The sequence below is a fragment of the Suncus etruscus genome, chromosome 3 (assembly GCF_024139225.1).
Source record: "Suncus etruscus isolate mSunEtr1 chromosome 3, mSunEtr1.pri.cur, whole genome shotgun sequence".
NCBI lineage: Eukaryota > Metazoa > Chordata > Mammalia > Eulipotyphla > Soricidae > Suncus > Suncus etruscus.
In genome coordinates this window covers 3,035,098-3,060,235 of record NC_064850.1, presented here as the reverse complement: position 1 = coordinate 3,060,235, position 25,138 = coordinate 3,035,098, and the positions used below count along the sequence as shown (strand labels likewise).

Here is a 25,138-nt window from a genome sequence, read left to right as displayed (position 1 = left end):
TTGGCTTGGAATGTTCAAATGAGTTGAATGTTACTGCTTTCGTGGTGTATTTTGTGTTTTCAAAATCCAACATAAATAATTCCAAGTCGAACAGTAATGTTCATTGTAATCTCAGCCACTACATATCATTGATATAATAAAAATGAGCCAAAGTTTAAGTAATATCTATGACTGAATGAAAATGAATCCTAGAATAATTCTAAACATCTGGGTAAATAAAAATAGGTTAATACCTGTTAGTGACCTATGAATTTTATTCGGCAACCATTTAAACTTAAATGAGGACACTAAGTTAAATGTATATGGGTTTTGGTTTTTTTTTTTGGTTTTGGGGTCACACCCGGCAGCGCTCAGGGGTTCCTCCTGGCTCTATGCTCAGAAATCACCCCTGGCAGGCATGGGCACCATATGGGATGCCAGAATTCAAACACCAACCTTCTGCATTCAAGGCAAATGCCTTACCTCCATGCTATCTCCGGCCCAAATGTATATGTCTAAATTAAACAAGTAATTGGTCATACTACTAGGAAGAAGAAAATAGTTCTGTATTGGCCTTGACACTATAGTCAGTAATTTTGTTTTTCAAAGTATAAAGAGAAAATATAAAATGTCTTTAACATTGAATGTATAATTATTCTTTTTTGGAGCCACACTTGGTTTTGTTTAGGGGTGACTTCCACCTTGGGGGCTCTGCACACAAAGCATTCATTTCAGCTCTTTGAGCCAGCTCCCATTCCCTAAACATACATAATTATAAACAAAATATATAGTATTTTAGCAAAAGGACCATGAAAAAATAGGCTTACTTTCATGTTATGAAAAGCAACCACAAATTCAAGACTACAATATGCTGCCTCTTCAGATGAAACACGTGAGAACAGAAGCTGGGATTTTGACAGATGAATTTACTCAAAACTTGGGGACAGTCACACATGTACTTTGCTGTTTCTATGTGATAAAGCCCAGTAGAGTTATATGCTGTTATGATTTCATAAAGACAAAAATGTGCTCACCTGACAGATAAGGGGGATTTTGTGCAACAGCATCTCAAATACCTGGGGAGGGAGCGTGTGTTGAAAGACCCTCAGAAGTTCCTGGGGCTCCTCACACACTAAAAGGGCGTTGCCAAAATGCTCCCCTCCTCTCTGATGCTCTCCTGAAAGGAATACGTTTCAAGCAAAAATGTTTAGGACCGGAGCAGTCAAAGTGGCAGAGTGTTGCCTCGCAAACAGCTGGTCTGGGTTGGATCCCTGATATCCCTATGGTTCCCAAGCTTGCCAGGGGTAACCCCAGAGCACCACTGGGTGTACCCCCCCCCCAAACAAAACCAAAAATTGTTTAGTTTGGGGCCACACTCAAAGGTGCTCAGGGCTTTCTATTGGCTCTGAGCTCGGGGATCATTGCAGACTTTGGGTACCAAATGAGATTTCAAGAATCAAACCTGGTCGGCCACATGCAAGGCAAACACCCTACCCACTGTACTTAGTTTATTTTGCTCCAGCCCCCAACAAAAATTTTTATTCTCAAAAATATACTTTCTGGGGCCAGAGTGGTGGTGCAAGTGGTAAAGGTGTCTGCCTTGCGTGCCCTAGCTTAGGATGGATAGCGGTTCGATCCCCAGCATTCCAATTGGTCCCCCAAGCCAGGAGCAATTTCTGAGTGCATAACGAGGAGTAACCTCTGAGCATCACTGGGTGTGGCCAAACATTTCCCACCCACCCCCAAAAAAAAGATTGAGCTAGTAATTTAATTCACTGTGCCCAAACTGCATAGGAAAGACCCAGAACAAGGTCCCAAGTGACATCCTGGATGGTCCTCCAAGTCTGCCAGGAGTTATACCTGAGTACAGGTGATCAGGAATAACCCCTAAGTACCACTGGGTGTGGCCCCAAACCAACAAAACACATCCACGTTTTTAAAAATGAACACTGCAAAGATACATAATTTAGATATAGAGTGGGGTAAAGTTTTCTAGTCAACTGTTTAAGTGATGAAATCCTGTAATGTTATGGCTGAAAATTTTTTAAATACTATTTTAAAACAATATTTAAAACGATGTATTAATACATATACATTATATGATGTAGCATATATAATATAGGATTTTGAAACATGTTTTAAAATACTTTCTATAAGAGTTGAATGATTTGTGTGGGTTGCGTATATGTCCAGGAGAAGAAGATAAGAGATTAATGAACTTTTCTAAACATTTTTAAATTAGTTTTAGGATGATTTTCTGTGAAGTCACTAAGAATGAAAAGTCATGAAGGGTGGAAATTAATGATAGAACTTCCACTTACTCTACCAGAATCACTTTCACTATATTGTTTTAGGCAAAGGGCCAAATTAAACCAATTTATAATTTCAAAACTAATTCTGGGTTAGTTCTCAGATGTAGTTTTCAGAACTTTTGTTGTTCGGGGCAAAACCCAGCACAACTGGCTTGTACCAGTCCCCAAAACTGGACTGATTGATGCTTGTCCTAGTCTAGGGAGGTTTTCTAAATAAATCTGGGTCCTACCTGCAAAGATTTTGAGTACGTTTGTTAGATAGCTAATATGTAATCAAGATAGGGAACCAGGAGTGATCCCTGAGCATAACCTGGATGTAACCCAAGAAGAAACAATAACAAAAAAGTCCCAAAATTGGAATGTATTAGAAGTAAAATGCAGGGGCCGGAGAGACAGCACAGCGGTAGGGCGTTTGCGCCTTGCATGCGGCCAACCCAGGACGGTTGGTGGTTCTATTCCCGGCATCCCATATGGTCCCCTGAGCCTGCCAGAGCGATTTCTGAGCACAGAGCTAGGTATATCTATTGAGCGCTGCCGGTATGACTAAAAAAATAAAAATAAAAAAGTAAAATGCAGAAGTATAGGGGCTTAAAGAGCTAGTAATTTTTGTTTGCTTGCTTTTTGTTTTTGGGCCACACCCGGCAGTGCTCAGGGGTCACTCCTGGCTCTACGCTCAGAAATCACTCCTGGCAGGCTCGGGGGACCATATGAGATGCCAGGATTTGAACCACCGTCCTTCTGCATGCAAGGCAAATGCCTTAACTCCATGCTATCTCTCTGGCCTCCAATCTTTTTAATTTTACTTAGTGATTTAGAAAGTTTCTTTTTCTCTGACAACAAATGAGGAGTCCTTTTATTTGACTTTGCTTTTCCATCTCGTCACATCCAAGACTACAACACAAACTTCAACTAGAGTGGAGCCAAAATTTGATAAAAGGAAATGATAGAGAAGTTTTGTTTTTGTTTTTGTTTTTTGTTTTTGGGCCACACCCGGCGATGCTCAGGGGTTCCTCCTGGCTGTCTGCTCAGAAATAGCTCCTGGCAGGCACTGGGGGACCCTATGGGACACCGGGATTCGAACCAACCACCTTTGGTCCTGGATCGGCTGCTTGCAAGGCAAACGCTGCTGTGCTATCTCTCCAGGCCCGATAGAGACGTTTTTATTCTTTGTTTCTGGGGCCACATCTAGTGGTGTTCAGGGGTTACTCCTGGCTCTGAGCTCAGGAATCACTCCTGGGAGAGCACGGGAGACCATATGGGTGCTGGTGCAGTGACATGCAAGGAACCTACCTGCTACTATGGCTCTGGCCCAGTTTCTCTTATTGTTTTGTTTGTTTTGGGTTGTGGGTCACATCCAGCAGTGCTCAGGGTTTACTCCTGGCTCAGGAGAACATATGAGATGCCAGAAATAGAACCCGGGTCTGTCCCAGGTCGTCTGCGTGCAAGGCAAATGCCTTACCACTGTGCTATCTCCCCGGCCCCCCAATTTCTCTTTAAACTGAAGCACTTTAGAGCTGGAGAGATAGTTAGGTGGGAAAAACCCCAAACCCTTGAGGCTGGAAAGATAGTATGGAGGTAAGGCATTTGCCTTTTATGCAGAAGGACTGTGGTTCAAATCCCGGCATCCCATAGCCCCTGAGCCTGCCAGGAGCAATTTCTGAACGCAGAGCCAGAAGTAACCCCTGAGCGCTGCTGGTGTGACCCAAAAACTAAAAAAAGAAAAAAGAAAAAAAGAAAAACCCAAAACAAAGCCAAGTGCAAAGCCAGGAGTAACCAGGTGTGGCCCAAAAACAAAACAAAGAAAAAGAGGGCCAGAGAGATAGCATGGAGGTAATGGAGATAGAGCGTTTGCCTTGCATGCAGAAGGACGGTGGTTCGAATCCTGGCATCCCATATGGTCCCTGAGCCTGCCAGCAGCAATTTCTAAATGTAGAGCCAGGAGCGCTGCCAGGTGTGACCCAAAAACCAAAAGAAAAAAGAAACTGGGGCCCGGAGAGATAGCACAGCGGCGTTTACCTTGTAAGCAGCCGATCCAGGACCAAAGGTGGTTGGTTTGAATCCCAGTGTCCCATAGGGTCCCCCGTGCCTGCCAGGAGCTATTTCTGAGCAGACAGCCAGGAGGAACCCCTGAGCACCGCCGGGTGTGGCCCAAAAACCAAAAAAAAAAAAAAAGAAAGAAAGAAAGAAAGAAAGAAAGAAAGAAAGAAAGAAAGAAAGAAAGAAAGAAAGAAAGAAAGAAAGAAAGAAAGAAAGAGAAGAAGGAAGGAAGGAAGGAAGGAAGGAAGGAAGGAAGGAAGGAAGGAAGGAAGGAAGGAAGGAAGGAAGAAAGAAAGAAAGAAAGAAAGAAAGAAAGAAAGAAAGAAAGAAAGAAAGAAAGAAAGAAAGAAAGAAAGAAAGAAAGAAAGAAAGAAAGAAAGAAAGAAAGAAAGAAAGAAAGAAAGAAAGAAAGAAAGAAAGAAAGAAAGAAAGAAAGAAAGAAAGAAAGAAAGAAAGAAAGAAAGAAAGAAAGAAAGAAAGAAAGAAAGAAAGAAAGAAAGAAAGAAAGAAAGAAACATGGGGCCGGGCGGTGGCGCTAAAGGTAAGGTGCCTGCCTTGCCTGCGCTAACCTTGGACGGACCGCGGTTCGATCCCCCGGTGTCCCATATGGTCCCCCAAGCCAGGAGCGACTTCTGAGCACATAGCCAGGAGTAACCTCTGAGCATTACTGGGTGTGGCCCAAAAACCAAAAAAAAAAAAAGAAACTGAAGCAATTTGGTTAACATGTGTAACTTATTATTTGATTAATATACCAATAAATAAATATTTCCTGAATATAAACTATCATGAATAACTATTTACAAGAGAATGTTTATACTCTTACCTCTAGATAACCAAAATTCTCCTATTTGTACCTCTTGCAGAAAAAGTTCTTTCCATTTTTCGCTATACACTGGATTCCACAACTAAGATTCAAAAATAGGTAACAATGAATAATGAATGTAAGGCATAGGGTCACAGGTCAAATCATTCTATTTAAAAACACAAATTCAGGGTAGGAGGGAAAGCTCAGTAGGCTGGAGCCATGCTTAGCATGCAGGCACAGCTGGAGCAGCCCCACAGTGCCAGGACAGGAACAACTTCTGGGTGCTACCAGAGGTTTTAAATTCTACTTAGCCATTTGGGAAATTAAATGTTTTTATTTTCCCTGACATTAAATGAGGTGTTCTTATATTTAACTTTGCTTTTCTAAGGTATTTTTTTTTTTTTTTTTGGTTTTTGGGTCACACCTGGCAGTGCTCAGGGGTTATTCCTGGCTCCAGGCTCAGAAATTGCTCCTGGCAGGCACAGGGGACCATATGGGGCGCCGGGATTCGAACCGATGACCTCCTGCATGAAAGGCAAACGCCTTACCTCCATGCTATCTCTCTGGCCCCTTAACTTTGCTTTTCTATAAAGAAAAATAAAAACAAAAAATCAAAAGCAAACCAATAAAGCACATTATTCCTTTTTAACCTACCATATCAGTATAAAAGGTCGTAACTGTGACTACATTAAACCAACCTCTTAAAATGGAGCTGTACTTTTGGCTCAGGAACACCACTAGGGATCACTGCTGAGAAGAGCCAGGAATAGGCCGTGAGCATCTCAGGATGTGCTCCCCAAGCCCAGACTAAACAACCGATTGAGTCAAGCGGTCGACCAGAAAAAGTCATATTCAGAAACAGAGAGATAGTAAAGGCTTAAGGTCTTGCATGGATTTGATCAATCTGGGGCTTGATCTCTGACACTGCATAGAGTCTTGTCTGCTCAGTGACCCCTGATCAGAGAGCTAGGTATAGATCCCTGAGCAGCCGCTGGGTGTAACCCAAGAACTAAAACAGAACACCTCGATTTGTTGAAATGGAGTGTTTAAATGGGGTTCAGATATTTGAAATAACTGTCGACTATATTTTAATCCACTTTATGAAGAAGACATAGGATGCTCCCATTGAGGCAGGAATATGACCCAAGTGGTGGGACACTTGCCACAAATCTGACAGGTTTAGCCTCTATATCAGTAGCGACAGGAGACCTTGTACATGGAACTAACTATAACAAAGTTTCATGTGATTAAAAAGTGATTGAATCTATGGTGCCGGAGATAGCATGGAGGTAATGCATTTGCCTTGCATGCAGAAGGACGGTGGTTTGAATCCAGGCATCCAATATGGTCCCCCAAGCCTGCCAGGAGCGATTTCTGAGCGTAGAGCCAGGAGGAAGCCCTGAGCGCAGCTGGGTATGATCCCCACACACAGAAAAGAAAGGAAAAAAAAATGGTCGGATCTAAATACCCAACCCAAAGTCAATGACAACAGAATCTAGAGTCTCAAACTACAACAAGCTATATACAAAGGGGACCTGTGACACTAGCAGTCCAGGAGGCTAAGGGTAGAGGCATGCCAGGAACTATGGTGGAGGGAGGTCAACACTGGTGGTGGGAAGGACCCTCATTCACTGTCACTGCGTCCCTTAAATACAACTGTGAAAGACTTAGAATTCACATTGGTCTCAATAAAAATCATTTTAAAAAGTTTCATGTGTTGTTTATTTTTTGGCAAATAAATGCTACGTTTTGCAAAACTTTCCCTCGCCTAGTGTGTTAAGGTCTCAGTGACTCCTTCCATCTGTGAGGTCACTTTGGTCTGTGGCTGCACTCCTGGACACGGGAAGTTAGCTAAGGCTGCTGTCCCCTCATTCTCAGAAGCAGGACTGGGGGCAGTTTTATTTTGTTTTTTTTTTAATTTTGGTTTTTGCGTCACACCCAGCAGCGCTCAGGGTTACTCCTGCCTCTACGCTCAGAAATTGCTCCTGGCAGGTTCAGGGGACCCTGTGGGATGCCGGGATTCGAACCACCGACCTTCTGCATGTAAGGCAAACGCCTTACCTCCATGCCATCTCTCCGGCCCCAGGACTGGGGGCAGTTTGACATAGTTGATCGTGTCCAGAAAGACACATGGTGCCTTTGCTGCAGATTGGCTTGTGAAGACGGCCACGGGCGTGGAATGGTATTGAAGCAGCCAGAGCCCTGGGAAGCCCACCACCCATCCTCTCATGGAGATCTGTGCCTTCCAGACAACCCAGCAGCACCTCATCCAGAGTCTCCCCAGATAAAGCAGAGTGGCACAGAAAGACCATCGTCACCAGGTGCTGAGCCCATTCAGTGCCCTGAGATCCAGGAACAAAACAGCATCTGTCTTCCAGCTGGAGAGAGCAGCAGCAGGCTGGCAGGGCACCATGAAGGCAGCTCTGCCCCAAAAGGCCCCTCTCCTCCCACTGTGCCAGCCTAGGCCTCTGCCCAGCGTGGGGAGGGACTTCACCCACTTGCAAACCTGTCCCAAGGCATAGAAAGAGGCTGCGTCCAAGGGAGGACCCTCCCTGGGCCTTCACTGCCCTGGCCTGCAAGAATGGCTCAATGCCTTTTGCACAGTCGGGATGAGCTCACGTCCTGCTCAGGTGACTGCCTGGAGCTGCTGGGCTCCGATTCCATTTCCAAGAAGGATGCCTTTTGGCTTCGGGGTCAGAGAACAGGGGGTGCCTGCCCTGGGCGATGGGCGGTCCAGCGGAGGGGGAGGGCTTGCCTGGCATAGGCCAGCCTGGGTTCGGCCCTGGCCCACCATCAGTAGGGGCCCCTTAGGCCCACCAGGAGTGATGCCTGAGCACTGCCAGGTGTGGCCCGAGAAGAGAAAGCAGAGTCGGGAGTGCAGGGGTGCTTGGTGCGAGGACACCCCGATGCCCTGCCCTGCCTGCGGCCCCGAGTTGGTCTGCAGTAGGCAGGCCTTTGCTTAGCGGCTGATGCCTTTGCCCAGGAGGAGCCACCGTGGCAGGCGGGCAGCAAGGCCTGCAAGGACCTGCAAACCTGCACGGCCTGGTCCCGGGCCCTGGGGCGCTGCCGGGCTCTTCTCCCTGCAAACGAAAGGTCCGGGAGGCACCGAGAGGCGGCGGCCACGTCGGCCCGGGGTCCCCCGCCCGCGCCCCACACTCACGGCCCCGGATGGGCCTGGATGGAGGACGCGCCGCTGGCCGGGCCGCCGGGCCGCCGGACGGACGAGCGTTGGGCGCGCCGCCGAGCGCAGCAAGCCCGGCCGGCCAGCAGGGGGCGCCTGCGAGGCGGCCGCGCTGTGGTCCCCAGGCCGGCGCTGGTGGTCCCAAGGCGGCAGGATGCAGGACCCGACGGGGGAGGATGCGGCGCCTCGGGCAGGAGGCAGATCCCAGGGCCGCTGGTGGTGGGAAGGGGCGCTGTTGGAAGGGCTGCTCCTTTGGGCAACGGAAACCATCATCCTGATGCTTAAATCAAGATATGATTTAAAGAAATAGAATGGAAGGGAGACCACTGGACATCTTGTAAAAGTTAAAAAGCGTCAAGTCGTCTGCATTTACATGTCATTTATGATCCCATTCTGTTTAGAATGCTATTTCTAGCACATGGAGCTTCTGATGAGTCTGCAATGACCCTCTGGGGACAAGTGTTGTGGCTCAGGGCTGAAACTGAGACCCTGAGAATCCAAATCCACAAATTGAACCTTTCGATTAGGTTTAGGCTTTATTTTATTTAAAATAAAAGCAGTAAATTTAAAAAGAAAAAACCAGGGTTGCTTTGGCACTCCACATTCAGAGCCCGTTAGCAAATGACACCCCTGAGGGTGAGCCTGGTCCCTAGGTTCCCCCCACCACTTGTGTCATACTGCTGCTGTTCTTCGCAAAGAAGGGGGGCCGTGGAGTAATATTTGGGCCACTCTGGGGACATCTCAGCATGGCCCAACGAGCATTGGAACACGACCAGCTCATATGCATGGTCTCTGCTGTCATCATAAAGGACCGAATTTGAAGAGTCTCAAACAGGGGGTTATTGTTGGAGTTTTCAGGAGCATACCTAGAAGTAACAGCTTTTCTTCAGGCTGCTTTGGACTCAAGGGGTCTCCAGGCGGGCTTGAGGCTCTCAGGAGACCCTGCTCAGGGATCTGCAGGGTCTTAGCAAGTGCTGGGAAAGCAGGAAGAGGCACATTTGAAGGAGGAATATTTTAGCCTAGGAGAAAAAGTTCATGTGCTGGGCTGAGTTCCAAGCCAAAGGCCCCCCGAGCCCAAACTCAGCCCAAGATCCTGGTCTAGATACCTTTCTATTATTTTTATTATAGCCAATGGTATACAACTCAACGGATGGTGGTTTTTCGCCCCGAATACCAGATTTTGTGTTCTAAGTCGTTCATGCGAAGGTGGAGGCTAGGTAGTGAACTATAGAACTTTTGGGGGGCCAGAAAGATAGGTAGGGCATTTGCCTTGCATGCAGCTGACCCAGGGTAGAACTGGGTTCAATTCCCGCCATCCTATATGGTTCCCTGAGCCTGCCAGGAGCGATTTCTGAGCGTGGAGTCAGGAGTGACCCCTGAGCGTCGCCTCGTGTGACCCAAAAACAGAACAAAACAAAACAAAAAAGAATTTTCTTTGTTAGAGTATTTAACTGCTCTTTGGGACCACACCCAACTGTGTTCAAAGCTTCTACTCCTGTCTCTGTGCTCAGAGATCACTCCAGCATACCCAGGGGACTGAGCTGGGACTGTGGTGTTAGGAACTGAACCCCAGTGGCTGCATGCAAGGTTCACACCTTACCTGCTGCACTAGTTATTTCTCTGGTCCCACTGTGGAATTTACCTTTAGATAAGAAAAACAACCCCTACTCTCATAAATCAGTTGGCAGACCAAGTTGCTATGCTGAGCCCTATAGATTTCTTCCTATGATGACTCGTTTTTCCAGTTGGGAACTTTGCCCATTGTCAAATCACATCATAAAACACTAACAGAAAGTGGTGGTGGTGGGGGGAGTGTCTAGGGCACACCCAGTTGTATTCACAGCTTCCCCCTTCCTGGTTCTGTGCTCAAGGATCACTCCTAATACCCTGGGACTGAAGCCAGGTCAGGTAAAGCCAAGGCAAGAACCTCACCCACTGCATTATCTGTCAGGCCCCAAAATAATATTTTTTTAAGTCTTTTCCTAATTTTTATTTTTGGTTTTGGGGCCAAACCCAGTGGTGCTCAGGGCTTACTCCTGGCTCTGCACTCAGAAATCACTCCTGGCAGGCTTGGGGGGTCATATGGGATGCTGTGTAATCGAAGCTGGTCCATCCAGGGTTGGCCACATGCGAGGCAAATGCACTACTGCTATGCTATGACTCCGGCCCCAATCTTTTCCTTTTTATTTATTTATTTATTTATTTATTTATTTATTTATTTATTTATTTTTGGTTTTTGGGTCACACCCGACAGTGCTCAGGGGTTACTCCTTGGCTTCCTGGCTCTGCGCTCAGAAATCACCACTGGCAGGCACAGGGGACCATATGGGATGCCAGGATTCGAACCACCATCCTTCTGCATGCAAGGCAAACATGTTACCTCCATGTTATCTTTCCAGCCCCCTTCCTATTTTTTCTAACAAAAGTATTCTTCTGCCTTCCCATCTGTCCATTATTCACTTCCCTGAAAGTCAGTTAATCTCTGTGGTATGCGATATGTGAAGGCCTAAGAAAATGGAGACCAGAGGCTGGAGAGATAAAAAGAAAAAAAGAAAAAGAAAATGGAGACCATCAGAAACAAAGCAAACAATGGCATGAAAGGATAGGACAATTGTTACAGTGGGATAGACTAACACATTGCTGAGATTAAAAAGGCCACCGAGGACAAAAGGACTTAAAAATGAAAATGCAAAAACTGAAAATTATTTTTTAAGATTTTTCTTCTCAACTTGGACACCACTCTTGCCAATTTGGTGCTTAGAATTCTGATAAAGCTTTAGTTTTTTTTTTTTTCCAAATTGAGATAAATTAGTTATCTCCCAAACATTACTGAATAATAATTTTCAAGTAGTTTTATGAAGGCATAATTGATACTCAGTTGTTTGCTTATATTAAAGTCGGAGATATTTGACAATATACACCTCAAAATCATGATCAAATTCCAGAGCAATCTCAACCATAGACCCCAAATAAAAAACAAGCCAAAAGCTGGGGCTGGAGAGATAGCTTGGAGGTAAGGCGTTTGCCTTTCATGCAGAAGGTCATTGGTTTGAATCCCGGCATCCCATATGGTCCCCCGAGCCTGCCAGGAGCGATTTCTGAGCGTAGAGCCAGGAGGAACCCCTGAGCACTGCCCAGTGTGACCCTAAAACCAAAAACCAAAAAAAAAAAAAAGCCATTACCCAAATCAAAATAGTACTCAAATCTCTGATTCTCAAAAATTTATTCATTTATAAGCTCTATTGCCCTTCCTTTTCATCATCCCAGAAATTAGCCATTTTCTATTAACTGGTATTTGAGTAGTTTTCAGTGGGTTTTCTTTTTTCTTTCTTTTTATTTTGGTTTTTGGGCCACACCCAGTGACACTCAGGGGTTACTCATCACTCCTGGTTTGGGGGATCATATGGGATGCAGGGGGATCGAACTGCAGTCCATCCTAGGTTAGTGCATGCAAAGCAGAGGCTCTACCACTTGTGCCACCGGACCAACCCTAATTTTCAGTTTTTGTCTTACAAAAAAAAAAAAAGATGCTAACAACATCTGTATACAACTCCTTATCTGGACACATCTTTTTTATTAAGTCAATACCCAAGTGGCTGGATCATATGGTAAAACGTATGCTTAATTTTTTTTTGTTTTGTTTTTTGTTTTTGGGTCACACCCAGCAGCGCTCAGGGGTTCCTCCTGGCTCTACGCTCAGAAATCGCTCCTGGCAGGCTCGGGTCACCATATGGGACACCGGGATTTGAACCGCTGTTCTTCTGCGCCTGAGACAAATGCTTACCGCTGTGCTCTCTCTCAGGCCCCATATGCTTAAATTTTTAAGACTCCAAAGTATTTTCTAAAATCTATTCTTGGGGTACAACAACATATGAGAGCTACAATTTTTTTTGTTTTTGTTTGTTTCTGGTTTTAGGATCACACCCGGCAGCGCTCAGGGGTTACTCCTGGCTCTACACTCAGAAATCACTCCTGGTGGGCCTGGAGAGATAGCACAGCGGTGTTTGCCTTGCAAGCAGCCGATCCAGGACCAAAGGTGGTTGGTTCGAATCCTGGTGTCCCATATGGTCCCCCGTGCCTCCCAGGAGCTATTTCTGAGCAGACAGCCAGGAGTAACCCCTGAGCAATGCCGGGATGCTGGGATTTGAACCACCGTCTTTTCTGCTTGTAAGGCAAATGCCCTACTTTCATGCTATCTCTCTGGCCCAGAGAGTTACAAGTTTTTTTTTGAGAATTACAATTTTTATCTTCAACAACACTTGATGTGCCTCACTTAATTAATTTTGGCATTCCAATTAAGAGATTCTCATTGTGGGGTCTTTTGTTTGTTTTTGCTTTTGGGCCACAACCCAGGGGTGCTAGGGTTACTCCTGGCTCTGCACTGAGAGCTCGCTCCTGGCAGGCTCAGGGCATCATATGGGATGTTGGTGATTGAATCCAGGTTGGCCACGTGCAAGACAAACACCCTACCACCTGTGTTATCACTCTGGCCCCTCACTGTGATTATGTTGCATTTGGGGGCCATGACCAGTGGCACTCAAGGGCAACTCGACTCTACACTCTTAAGTTAGTCCTGGCAGGCTCAGGGACCATACGGGTTGCCGGGGATCAAATCCAGATCAGCTGCATGCAAGGCAAACACCCTACCCACTTATCACTAGGCTGGACCCTAAGTTGCATTATCTCAATGGCTAACGCTATTGAACACGTAAAAGTATCTTAAATTGGGCTAGAACGATAGTACAGCAGGTAGAGAGAGCATGTGCCCTGCACACAGCTGATCCCTGGCCCCCATGTCGTCCCGAGTCTACCAGGAATGATCCCTGAGCGCAGAGCCATGAGTAAGCCCTGAGCACCACCAGTTTGGGCCCAAACCCCAACATTTTGCTAAATTCCCCTCTTCTTAGTTATGACGACTGGGGTCACTTATCAAACTGACTGACCGTGTGCACAGCACGGCGCTCAGCAGAGTTTGTACTGCTATTAGTTTGTTACTGGGCCTTGCATACTTTTCGCTAGAGTCACATCAGTTGTGACATCTGCATTCTGGCTGTGGTGCTCAATGCTAGTCCCTGCGGGCCTCACCCCACCTGGTCAGATATCGCACTTCCTGAGCCTGGTGTCACATATTTTTTGTTTTGTTTTGTGGCCATACCCAGTGGCACTCAGGGATTCCTCCTGGCTCTGCGCTCAGAAATTGCTCCTGGCAGACTCAAGGTACTATATGGGATGCTGGGCATTGAACCTGGGTTCGTCACGGGTCGACCGTGTGCAAGGCAAACCCTCTACCACTGTCGTATCACTCCGACCCCAAGGTGTCACATCTTTTAGTCGTAATGCTCACCGGGGCTTGTATACTCACCAGCCCTATTTGACCCTAGCCAAAAGGCAGAGAAGCGATGGGGGTTGTATACTCAACAGTGCTTGCATTTACTGGCTACGATGTGATGGAAAATCACACGCAGAACCAGGGGCGGGTCACACACAGATAGCAGTTGCCAGACACAACAGTACCGCTCATTACGAGCAAGAGAACTGGCAAGTACTATGTGAATATTTGACTCTTTATAGCATATTCATAATTACCATAAAGAAATATTTAAAACATTGGGACTCACCCAGAGACCCAGCTGATCGACGCAAGAACTCCCCCAATGCACTGCTGCTTGGCTACTGCTCACATTCTGCAGTGTCAGAGATGAACCAGGTCACCCCAGTGAGTGCTGCCAGGTGGGTGGGGAGGGTTCCTACATCCGGTAGGGCTGGGGTCTCCAGGGCTGCACCTGGCAACATTTGCATGACCTGTCACACACGCTAGGGATGGAACCCAGATCAAGGGCATGGTAGGAACTTGTCAAAACCACAGTTCTCTAGAGGCAGGAACACAGCACTGTGGAGAGGGCACTTGCCTTATACATAGGGGATGCACGTTCAATCCCCAGTATCCCGTGTGGTCTACGAGCCTGCAAGGAGTGACTTCTGAGCGGTGACCCCGCAAAAAAATCCGTCTATCCTAAGAATTAGACTCTCGAGTGAGATTGCCTAATTACAATTGGTTTATTCTTAAATTCAATGACCTGTGCAGGATAATAAATTTATTATATTTACACAAGTCTTTCTCTTCACAATAGAACTTTTCAAAATGAATTTTGCATGATGTGTAGATTAAAAATAAAGATAACATCGTAAAGTTTAACTATAAACCCCAAAATTATAAACACTAGTGCTACTATGTTTAAGTTGTAAAGTAGGCTGTTAACTAGCTAACTTATTATTATTATTATTTTGTGTGTGTGGTTTTTGGGTCACACCCGGCAGTGCTCAGGGGTTATTCCTGGCTCCAGGCTCAGAAATTTCTCCTGGGGGACCATATGGGATGCTGGGATTCCAACTGATGACCTCCTGCATGAAAGGCAAACGCCTTAACTCCATGCTATCTCTCCGGCCCCTAACTTATTATTTTTAAATGATAGTTTACTATGGCCTGTTAGTGAAAATTGCCCACAATGTCTTTTCAATGTCTGGCTTATTATTACATAATGGTTATTAATAAAAAGCAAATATTAGAAAACCAGTAGTAATTTTTCTCAATTTAAAAAACATACTTTGATCATCTTACAATCTGGTCCAGGCACTTTCTGAGATATATCTATGACTAAGGGATACTCCCGGAATTAAAGATGTCATTGTTTACTTTTGAAGACTTAGTACAGAATAGACTGGCAAGTAAAATAACATTGAAATTGTGGTCAGAGCATAAAGGAGTGCGATATTTTGGTGATGTGAAGAAGTCATCAGTAAGGGTCATAGAAAAGTAATTGGGAGGGGCAAAGAGATAGCACAGTGGGTAGGGCATTTGCCTTGCACACAACCAACCAGCAGGGTTTGATCCCCAGCATGGACCCATATGGTTCCCAGAGCCTTCCAGGAGTAATTTCTAGGGCAGAGCTAGAGGTAGACCCTGAATGCTGCCGGATGTCAAACACACATCTATGATCCCCTGAACTCTGATCCCTGTGCACAAAAGCAGAAGCTCTTAGCACTGCAGAGTATCACACACACACACACACACACACACACACACACACACACACACACACACACAAAAAAAAAACCCTAATGAGTGAAATCTTACACTTTTTGGTTTTTGGGGTTTGGGCCAGACCCGGTGGCGCTCAGGCGTACTCCTGGCTCTGCACTCAGAAATCATTCCCGGCAGGCTTGGGGGACCAAATGGGATGCCAGGAATCAGGGCCGCGTCCAAGGCAAACGCCGTCTAACTGTGCTATCACTCTGGCCCCAAACGACAACACTTTTAAAAGTGTTAGAATCGGGGGGGGGGGGGGGGCGGGCGGTGGCGCTGGAGGTAAGGTGCCTGCCTTGCCTGCACTAGCCTAGGACGGACCACGGTTCGATCCCCCGGCGTCCCATATAGTCCCCCAAGAAGCCAGGAGCAACTTCTGAGCGCATAGCCAGGAGTATCCCCTGAGCGTCACAGGGTGGGGCCCAAAAACCAAAAAAAAAAAAAAAAAAGTGTTAGAATCAGCACTAGAGGGGCCGGGCGGTGGCACTGGAGGTAAGGTACCTGCCTTGCCTGCGCTAGCCTAGGACCACGGTTCGATCCCCCGGCGTCCCATATGGTCCCCCAAGAAGCCAGGAGCAACCTCTGAGCGCATAGCCAGGAGTAACCCCTGAGCGTCACAGGGTGTGGCCCAAAAACCAAAAAAAAAAAAAAAAAAAAAAAAAAAAAAGAATCAGCACTAGAAATACTTTATTAAAAAAGACTGACTTTTTTCCCGACTGTAACTGGCACTTAGAAGAACAATCATTTAAGTGAAAACTGAAAATAAAAGAAGCCTCCATTTGAAACATGGCCATTACTATTGGTACCCTCCGATGTCCATTATTTGACATTGAAGAACTTCTGTTTCGAAAAGAAGACAGGAAAGTGAGGGTTACAAGAGTACTTTTGTGTTTTTAATTCTCTGCGAAAATGGAAGGCATCTGAGTCACAAGTTCACAATGTGGTCAAATGAAATTAAGAAACAAAGGTTCAGTCATGATCTGCCACCACTAGCGCTTCGCTCTGACTCGGCTCTTGTAATCAGATCCTGATGCACAGTCCGGAGCGTCTAGATTATTACTCTACGGCGTAGGAAACACAGAAGAGGGGCTTAAAAAACCCCCTTTTGATGTACAAACAGGAATTTAAAAACTGATTTTAGAAATTCACTTTTTTACATAATGTATATGGCAAAATTGCTTTAAATACATGATTTGGAGATTATTTACAAAATGTCTCAGTCTGTGGAACAATTCACAGACAGAGCATACAGAGCTGCTTGGCTAAGTTCTTGCATCTCAACTTCGGGAGATATAAATTTATTCGGCAGTATAGTGAACATAACAACGGGGACAACGTATCTCAAGGGCAACCAAAATTGGATCCTTCAGTTGGAAGACTAGGACTACCAAAGCTTCTAAACGAGGACACACGTTAGTGATCCAGATGGCCACTTGTTCGGTTCTATCCTGGAGGGGGGACCGAGAGAGATCCCTTCAGCATGGGCAGAGCTGCGAGATGCTGAGAGCTATTGTCATCCAAAGAGTGAATTAACCTAGAATTTTCTTTTTTTCAATTTTATTAATATTTTAAAAAATACATAAAAATACAACATCCAATGTCTGAATAAATATATTTAACAAGTTGCGAGATAATACCTTATTTTACACAAAAATTTCAGCTTTAGAAATCTTGTTAAATAACTTCATTGTTGTTATATATTTCATTTTTGTCTTTTTGTAACAAAATAAAAACTCTGAAATTACATAGAAAAAAGACAAAATATTTTTGTCAAGGGATAAGATAGTCCACTGAAAACTTATTCACAATTCCACTGTAAACATTAATAAACATTAAAATATTTGCATAATTGTGTGCTCAAAAATCCTATAAAAAGTGGAAGACTTAGTACAGCTGTAGTTTTCAGTCAACTACACTTCCTTTCACAATTCATTTTGTCCCATTTACACCTTTAAGCCTGGGCACGCCGCTGAACGTATACTTTGGCAGTTCTAAATAGCAAGTGCTTCCACGGAAATTAAAAAAAAAAATAACAATGGGGGCCGGGCGGTGGCGCTCGAGGTAAGGTGCCTGCCTTACCTGCGCTAGCCTAGGAGACGGACCGCGGTTCGATCCCCCGGCGTCCCATATGGTCCCCCAAGCCAGGAGCGACTTCTGAGCGCATAGCCAGGAGTAACCCCTGAGCGTCACCGGGTGTGGCCCAAAAACCAAAAAAAAAAAAAAAAAAAAAAAAAAATAACAAAACAAAACAACAAAAAACAAAACCCCCTACTCACCAAGTGTTTCAATACATCTTGGTGAAAGTGCAGCAGGAACTATTCAGCTGAATATTTGATGTCTGTCATGTGCACTTGCCAGCTATGATTTCTAGAATACCTGAAAGCTTTATCATACAAATATAAATTTGCTAAGTGCCCTTTTTCTATCTTCACAAAAAAGAAAAAAAGATAAAGAAGGAAAATGATGACAAATATGGCAGGGTGCCTAACCTTCAATAACGAAACAGAAAAAGAAAAGAAAAGGGAACAGATCTAATCCGGCCTAGGGAAGAATGCAGGAGCTCTGCTTAGCAAGGTCCGACCAGTCGAGTGCTTTCCTGCGGTTGTCTTTCAGGGCTGGGGGTGCAAGTCCATGGCAGCGAACTGCTGGGAGGCAAAGAACAACGTTCATCACCTGCATTCAACAGCAAGGACGTTCTGCGGAGGCGAGGATGACGAGGGGCTCATGCCCGTGTCCGAGGAGGCAGAAGACATGGAGGCGCCGGTGTGAGACACTGGAAAGAGAAACACCAGGTCGGACTGGGAAGCCGGCACACGCCGAAATCCGACCCCGAGGACATGACAAACAATCAAGATCCCCCCCAGGGAAGCCGCGTGTCTATCAATCTCTGCATGTTTCAAATGTGCATATCATTCTTTTGGTGCTGGGGAATGAATTCAGGGCCTCATTTATAAAGTAAGTTATGTGCCCTAGCACTGAATCACATTTTTTTGTTTTGTTTTGGTTTTGGTTTTTGGGCCACCCTGATGATGCTCGGGGTTACTCCTGGCTAAGCGCTCAGAAATCTCCCCTGGCTTGGGGGAAGCCAGGGGATAGAACCGTGGTCCTTCCTTGGCTAGCGCTTACAAGGCAGACACCTTACCTCTAGCACCACCTCGCCGGCCCCGAACCACATTTCTTTTAAAATTCTTTATTTATTAATTAATTGATCGGTTGTGCTCGGGGGTTACCCCTGGATCTGCACTCAGAAATCACTCCTGGTAGGCTGGGGGACCATTTAGGTGCCGGGAATCAAACTGGATCCCGCTCGGGTTGGCCACATGTAAGGCAAATGCCCTACTGCTGTGCTATCTCTCCGGCCCCTGAATCACATTTCTAATATTCATTTAAATTATTATTCCACTGTGATACATAAAGGAGTAGAAAACAAAATATTTGTAGAAATTGGAGTAGAAAACAAATATTCCTCAACTGACTGAATAGAATTTTTCTTAGTTCAGTAATGAAGAAAGAAAGGCAATATAAATGAACCCTGAAAACAATACCAGGAGTAAGGTCTCAGGGCTGACAGGTATCGCCCAAAACATATACAAAAACAGACATGGTCTTTTTCTATGGCACACTGACTTTTCCGTTTCCTTTTTTCCTATTTCTACTTTAGGTTTTGTCTTAACACAGATGCTTCTTTCAAGTATCCGTCTTCTGACTTAAGCAGTTAGAAATGGACAGTTCCTTGGGCCACATACAGTACAGAGGCCATAGTACTGGCCTGGGAAGTGGCTGATCCAGATCCTGACACCACACACAGCCCCTGAGTACAGTACAGAGTTACAAATAGCCCTTGAGCAATGAAGGGTGTGGCCTGAACCCCCCCCCTCCAAAAAGGGGACATGTCCTGAGTGATCCCCAGGCAGGCGCAAAGCCCCAGTAGACTCTGGGCATTGCTAGCTGTGGTCGCAAAACAGAGACAGGAAAAAAAGACAGACAAAAAAAAGCTAACCAGTCTCTGTGCTTGAACTTGACAGAAAGTCTAACTACAAATAAATAATTGACTGTAATTTTGCCCTTTGGCGTGGAAATCTTTAAACATTACTATTTCTACAAGATTTTTCTTGGACATTTTCTCCAGGAGAACCCTTTTCTCCTCCCAGAATGGTACAAGCTCAATTACCAGCTTTTAGGAAACCAAGACGATATAATTCTTCAGTGGGAAAAAGATGAACTCTCATGGGTTACTCCTGGCTCTGCGCTCAGAAATTGCACCTGGCTCGGGGAACCAATGGGATGCTAGGGATCAAACTCAGATTCGTCCTAGGTCAGCCGCATGCAAGGCAAACACCCTACCACTGTGCTGTTGCTCCAGCCCCTCAGAGTCATTATTTCTGCTTTAGCAAGTAATCCATACCATAGGCTACAGCTGAGACTACAAGTCCCTAGAACCTTAGGATATGTTTACCTCCTATTTTCTGCTCGAACTGGAGAGAAAGGTCATTCGAGCCAGATTTGGTTAGGACATATGAATCACATATTTCTATTCCTGAGAAATAGCTAAAAGGGTCAGGTATGTTTGTTGCTTTATTTCTATGCAAGGGGCCCAGGTTTGTTGTTCCATCACCAAGTACCACACTACACCACTACACACCTGGTGAGGCCTTTAAAGAAAAAAAAAAAAAAAAACCCAGATTTCTCCTATTTTCACCCCATCTTAAGTTTTCTGCCAAAGCAAGGTATGTTGTTGATGAGAAAGTGTACGCAAGCGCGTGTGTGTGCGTGCGTGCGTGCGTGCGTGTGTGTGTGTGTGTGTGTGTGTGTGTGTGTGTGTGTCTGTGTTTGTTTCTTTGGCCATTCAGGCCTTATGCCTGGCTCTATGCTCAGAGATGACTCCTAAAGACCGTGTGTGTGTGTGTGTGTGTGTGTGTGTGTGTCTGTGTGTGTGTGTGTGTGTGTGTGTGTATTAATTTCCTTTCTTATTTTAGTAAGGCTTACAACGGAACATATGTACACAGCATCTGTGTTTACCTAGCAACCAGCCCTACACATTCTGGGTGGGGCGAAGTTTGGGGCCAGAATGAGCAGCACTCAGTGCTTCCTCATGGCTCTGTGCTCGGGGACCATCTGTAGTACTAGGGACTAAGCCAGTACCAGGACTCAAGAGTTAGCAGAGCAGAAAGGGCACTTGCCTGGCACGTGGCTGACTGGGTTCAACCTATGGCGTTTCATATGGTCCCCCTAGCACTACCAGGAATAATTCCCGAGTGTAGAGCCAGAGATAATAAGGGCTGAGTATCACCAAGAATGGCCTTCCCTGCCCCCCCAAGGGTGACAACAACCACCATCACCAAAAACAAATAACAAACCAGGGTCCCTTTGTGCCTTGGCCTCTGTACCGTCTCTCAGACCCCAATCAACACATTCTTAGGCTTAGATGAAGACACCACTCTCCTATAGTTATTTCAGAGTCATCTCTTCTTCCATCAACCCCTCTATCTGTTCGTGTCATTTTGAAGGCCTTCATCAGTTTGTTCCACCATAAAGACTTGGTCTTGAAGGTCTGTCTCATTCATCTCTGCACTTCTACCACCTAGAAGGCCTTGCACACAGAATGCATACACAAATGTTGTAAGTTCAACTGTCTCACATAGTATATCTTAGTGTGGGACACGATATGATGATCCCTACAAATTAATCTCCTTACGGATAAGCCTCATTTAGTAAAACCCCTTCTTTCAAATAATAGCAAATAAAGTGCCCGTTAAGAGGCTTTCAGGGGCCGGGCGGTGGCGCTGGAGGTAAGGTGCCTGCCTTGCCTGCGCTAGCCTACGACGGACCGCGGTTCGATCCCCCGGCATCCCATATGGTCCCCCAAGCCAGGAGCGACTTCTGAGCACATAGCCAGGAGTAACCCCTGAGCGTCACCGGGTGTGGCCCAAAAAAAAAAAAAAAAAAAAAGAGGCTTTCAGTAAGTTATGTTTAAAAAAAAAAAAAAGACATCTTAGAGGAAATAACCTGTCTAGATAATTTCTTTTCTTTCCTTTTTTTTTTTTTTTGGGGGGGGGGTCACACCCGGCAGTGCTCAGGGGTTACTCCTGGCTCTACACTCAGAAATTGCTCCTGGCAAGCTCGGGAGACCATATGGGATGCCGGGATTCGAACCACCATCCTTCTGCATGCAAGGCAAATGCCTTGCCTCCATGCTATCTCTCTGGCCCCCTCTCTAGATAATTTCTACATTTGGTAAAACCAAACATAACCATGGTCCCTTTCAGGAAAACATTCTGAGGCCCGGAGAGATAGCACAGGCGTTTGCCTTGCAAGCAGCCGATCCAGGACCAAAGGTGGTTGGTTCGAATCCCGGTGTCCCATAGGGTCCCCCGTGCCTGCCAGGAGCTATTTCTGAGCAGACAGCCAGGAGTAACCCCTGAGCAATGCCGGGTGTGACCCAAAAACCAAAAAAAAAAAAAAAAAAAAAGAAAACATTCTGATTTGATTCAATAGCAAAGAAGAAAATATGAGATCTAAAACCGACATTTTACATGTGTCCTGTTTTAAGTCATGAAAATCCTCAATAATTTAAAATCACAGGAAAGACATCACAAGACTTACCTTCTCTATCTTTCTTTTTCAATCTTTTTCTCCTCCTGTCTATGGTTGCGACTTCGGACTTCAAAGACATGTAATACTTTCTGATTTCCTGTAGTTTTTCTTGAAGAAAAGAGATTCTTTCTGTACTATTCATATTATCTAATTCATCTGAAAGGGAAAGGAAAGGTAATTTTAAAACATTTCTGAGAAAAAAGTTCTCTCATAGTCCCAACTCGTAAATCAACAAAATATTTCACTTATTAAACCCTTTCACTTTAAACAAAGTTTTACAAAAACACATTACATTCAAATAAAATACTCTAACTTTTCAAGTTTTATATATCAAATCTATTGACATACTGTGTTCTATGCACTCAGAAATTGCTCCTGGCTTGAGGGACCATATTGGACGCAGTGAAATCGAACCCAGGTCCGTCCTAGGTTAGCTGTGTGCAAGGCAAATGCCCTACCACCACACCACCACTTATCCAAATTCTTTGCATGGGTGTTTACCTTGTTTAATGCTATTTTGTTTGAAAGTAGGCTCTATTTTGGGTGGGGACAAAAGGATCAAATTAGGATTGGGCTGTTGATTAGTTTATCGATACAGAAGAACCATGCTGGGCACTCACTGCCTGGCAGTGTCAGGCATTCATCCCGATTGTCTGCCTGTCAAGCAGACACCTTAAACACCAGGCAACATTTATTATTTGTAACTGACATTACTGAAACAGATGTTCCGGTTTTACTGATTCAAAAAGCAGTTATTTTATCTCTGGAGACCTTAACCTAGTATCTTTCAAGTTAGAATATGAAAATACGTAGGTGGTATTTATGACTAGTGATTACCGATAAGGGGATATTCATCATTCCCTTTTTGGGCGCCTTAATTTACATATCACTACATGGACATTCAACGTGTCAATAAGCTTCTTACTGAGTTGAAAGCTCCACTTGTACGTCCTTGGGGATGAGTTTGGATGCTTTTCCCTGTGTTTATCTCTTTCTCCTTCCTTCATGTGGGGAGATATTCTTGCAGGAGACCGTGCGAGCTTCTGTGGCTTAGAGACACTGAGGTGTTTCACAGGGGTGCATTTATTCGAATTGTCGAGGACAGGCAGATCTTCACTGTCACTGCTTTGCCCTAAAAGAAAAGGACAAAGTGACAAACTGTAAATGATGAAGATTTCAAGTTACTAAATATAACAGATCCAGAAACTTTTTGGTATCCCAAGTGTACAAATACACAGTTTATAACAGTAAGAAAATGGGAATACTAAGGCCGTATAGTGAAGTGTTTAAAAATTAAATACAGCAAGGTGGCGCTAGAGGTAAGGTGCCTGCCTTGCAAGCTCTAGCCAAGGAAGGATGGCGGTTCGATCCCCTGGCGTCCCATATGGTCCCCGCAAGCCAGGGGCAATTTCTGAGCGCTTAGTCAGGAGTAACCCCTGAGCATCAAACGGGTGTGGCCCCCCAAAAATATAAATAAATTAAAATTAAAATTAAATACTACTGGAGCCAGAGTGATAGCACAGCAGGTAGGGTGCTTGCCTAGCGTGCGGCTGACCCAAGATGGACGCTGGTTCAATCCCCGGCATCCCATATGGTCCCCCTAGCCAGGAGAGATTTCTGAGCGCAGAGCCAGGTTTAACCCCTGACCACCACAGGATGTGGCCCCAAAATCATAAATAAATAAATAAATAAATAAGTATATATATAAATAAATAAAATACTACTGGGGCCAAAGTGATAGCACAGCAGGTAGGGCACTTGCCTTGCATGCACCCAGGGTCACTGGGTGTGTCCCAAAACCCAAAATAAAGTAAGATAAGCACTACTGAGTAATAGAAATTGTTCAAAAAATGTAAGAGAATTCTTAACTGGGGCTGGAGAGATAGCATAGCCTTGTGTGCGGCTGATCCAGGACAGACCCCAGTTCGATTCCTGGCATCCCATATGGTCCCCAGTGCCTGCCAGGAGTAACCCCTGAGCACCACCTGGGTGTGACCCAAAAACAAAAATAAATAAATAAATAAAATCTTAACCAAAATAAATTAATAAATAAAAATCTCATATTGTGGGGCCAGAGCAGGGGCACAGTCATTAGGGCGTTTGCTCTGCACATGCTAGCCTAGGACAGACTTCGGTTCGGCATCCCATATGGTCCCCTGTGCCTGCCAGGGGCAATTTCTGAGCGCATAGTCAGGATTTACCCCTGAGCATCATCGGCATGACCCCAAAACAAAACAAACAAAAAATTCATATTGTTAAATGAAAAAGTAAAAATAAAAACCATACAGTATCTCCACACTTGGTTATAAAACAAAATCACAACTATGTAAGTGGATAAAACACTGAAGAAGCCTATTCATTTTTGTGTGTGTGTGTGTGTGTGTGTGTGGTTTTTGGGTCACACCCGGCAGTGCTCAGGGGTTATTCCTGGCTCCAGGCTCAGAAATTGCTCCTGGCAGGCACGGGGGACCATATGGGACGCCGGGATTCGAACCGATGACCTCCTGCATGAAAGGCAAACGCTTTACCCCCATGCTATCTCTCCGGCCCCTGCCTATTCATTTTTTAAGATGTATAACAAGACCTGAGCAGTTATTAACCTGCTTGCGACGTTACATCCGTTTACTATAAATTAAGGTGCTCTCAATTTTATTTTGCCTTTTTTTTACCCCAAGCCCTCCAGTCTACTCCAGTCTACTCACTCTTCCGCCAACCTTAACTTCTAACCAAAGGCAAAGTAGAAGATCATCCAGAATCTCTCAGCTCCTTCTCCCAGACAGGCCCTGCTTACACAGAGCACCCCCTTTTGGCCACCCATCACCGAAGAGACTCTGCTCAGCTAAACTCCAGAAGTAATCTACTCCAAGCTCCCGTAGACTGTCTAATCCCAAGTTATCTAAGCTCCTTTATTCTTTTCCCATTTTCTTAACATTAGTTTTTGGGTTGTTTTTGATTTCGTATCTGGGCTCCACCCAGCAGTGATCAGGGCTGACTCCCTGCTCTGTGCCCAGGAATCACTCTTGGAGGTGCTCATGGGACCAGGTGAGATGCCGAGAAGAGAACCCAGGTCAGCTAGGTGGCATGCAGTGCCCTGACCACGGTTCTGTTACTCCAGCCCCTCTTTTCCTCTTAGCAGCATACTTAAA

At 45.2% G+C, this 25,138-nt stretch overlaps 2 protein-coding genes across 3 annotated transcripts in view; both read right to left on the bottom strand.

The window, feature by feature from the left end:
• Window positions 1-897: 897 nt before the first annotated feature.
• Window positions 898-7,797, bottom strand: TOMM20L (translocase of outer mitochondrial membrane 20 like). Its single transcript, XM_049770245.1, has 3 exons — window positions 7,753-7,797; window positions 5,152-5,233; window positions 898-1,156 (listed from the first exon to the last, which is right to left on the bottom strand). The coding sequence occupies exons 1-3, from the start codon at window positions 7,795-7,797 to the stop codon at window positions 990-992; spliced, it is 294 nt and encodes a 97-aa protein (XP_049626202.1). The 3' UTR covers window positions 898-989.
• A 10,102-nt stretch (window positions 7,798-17,899) lies between these two features.
• Window positions 17,900-25,138, bottom strand: part of ARID4A (AT-rich interaction domain 4A) — a 71,221-nt gene continuing 63,982 nt past the window's right edge. For both annotated transcript variants that reach the window (XM_049770319.1, XM_049770320.1), the window contains 3 exons: window positions 22,918-23,124; window positions 22,002-22,148; window positions 17,900-18,171 (listed from right to left, as the gene is read on the bottom strand). In XM_049770319.1, coding sequence (XP_049626276.1) covers window positions 18,068-18,171; window positions 22,002-22,148; window positions 22,918-23,124 — 458 coding nt within the window. In that variant the 3' untranslated portion in view covers window positions 17,900-18,067. The remainder of the gene's footprint in view (window positions 18,172-22,001; window positions 22,149-22,917; window positions 23,125-25,138) is intronic.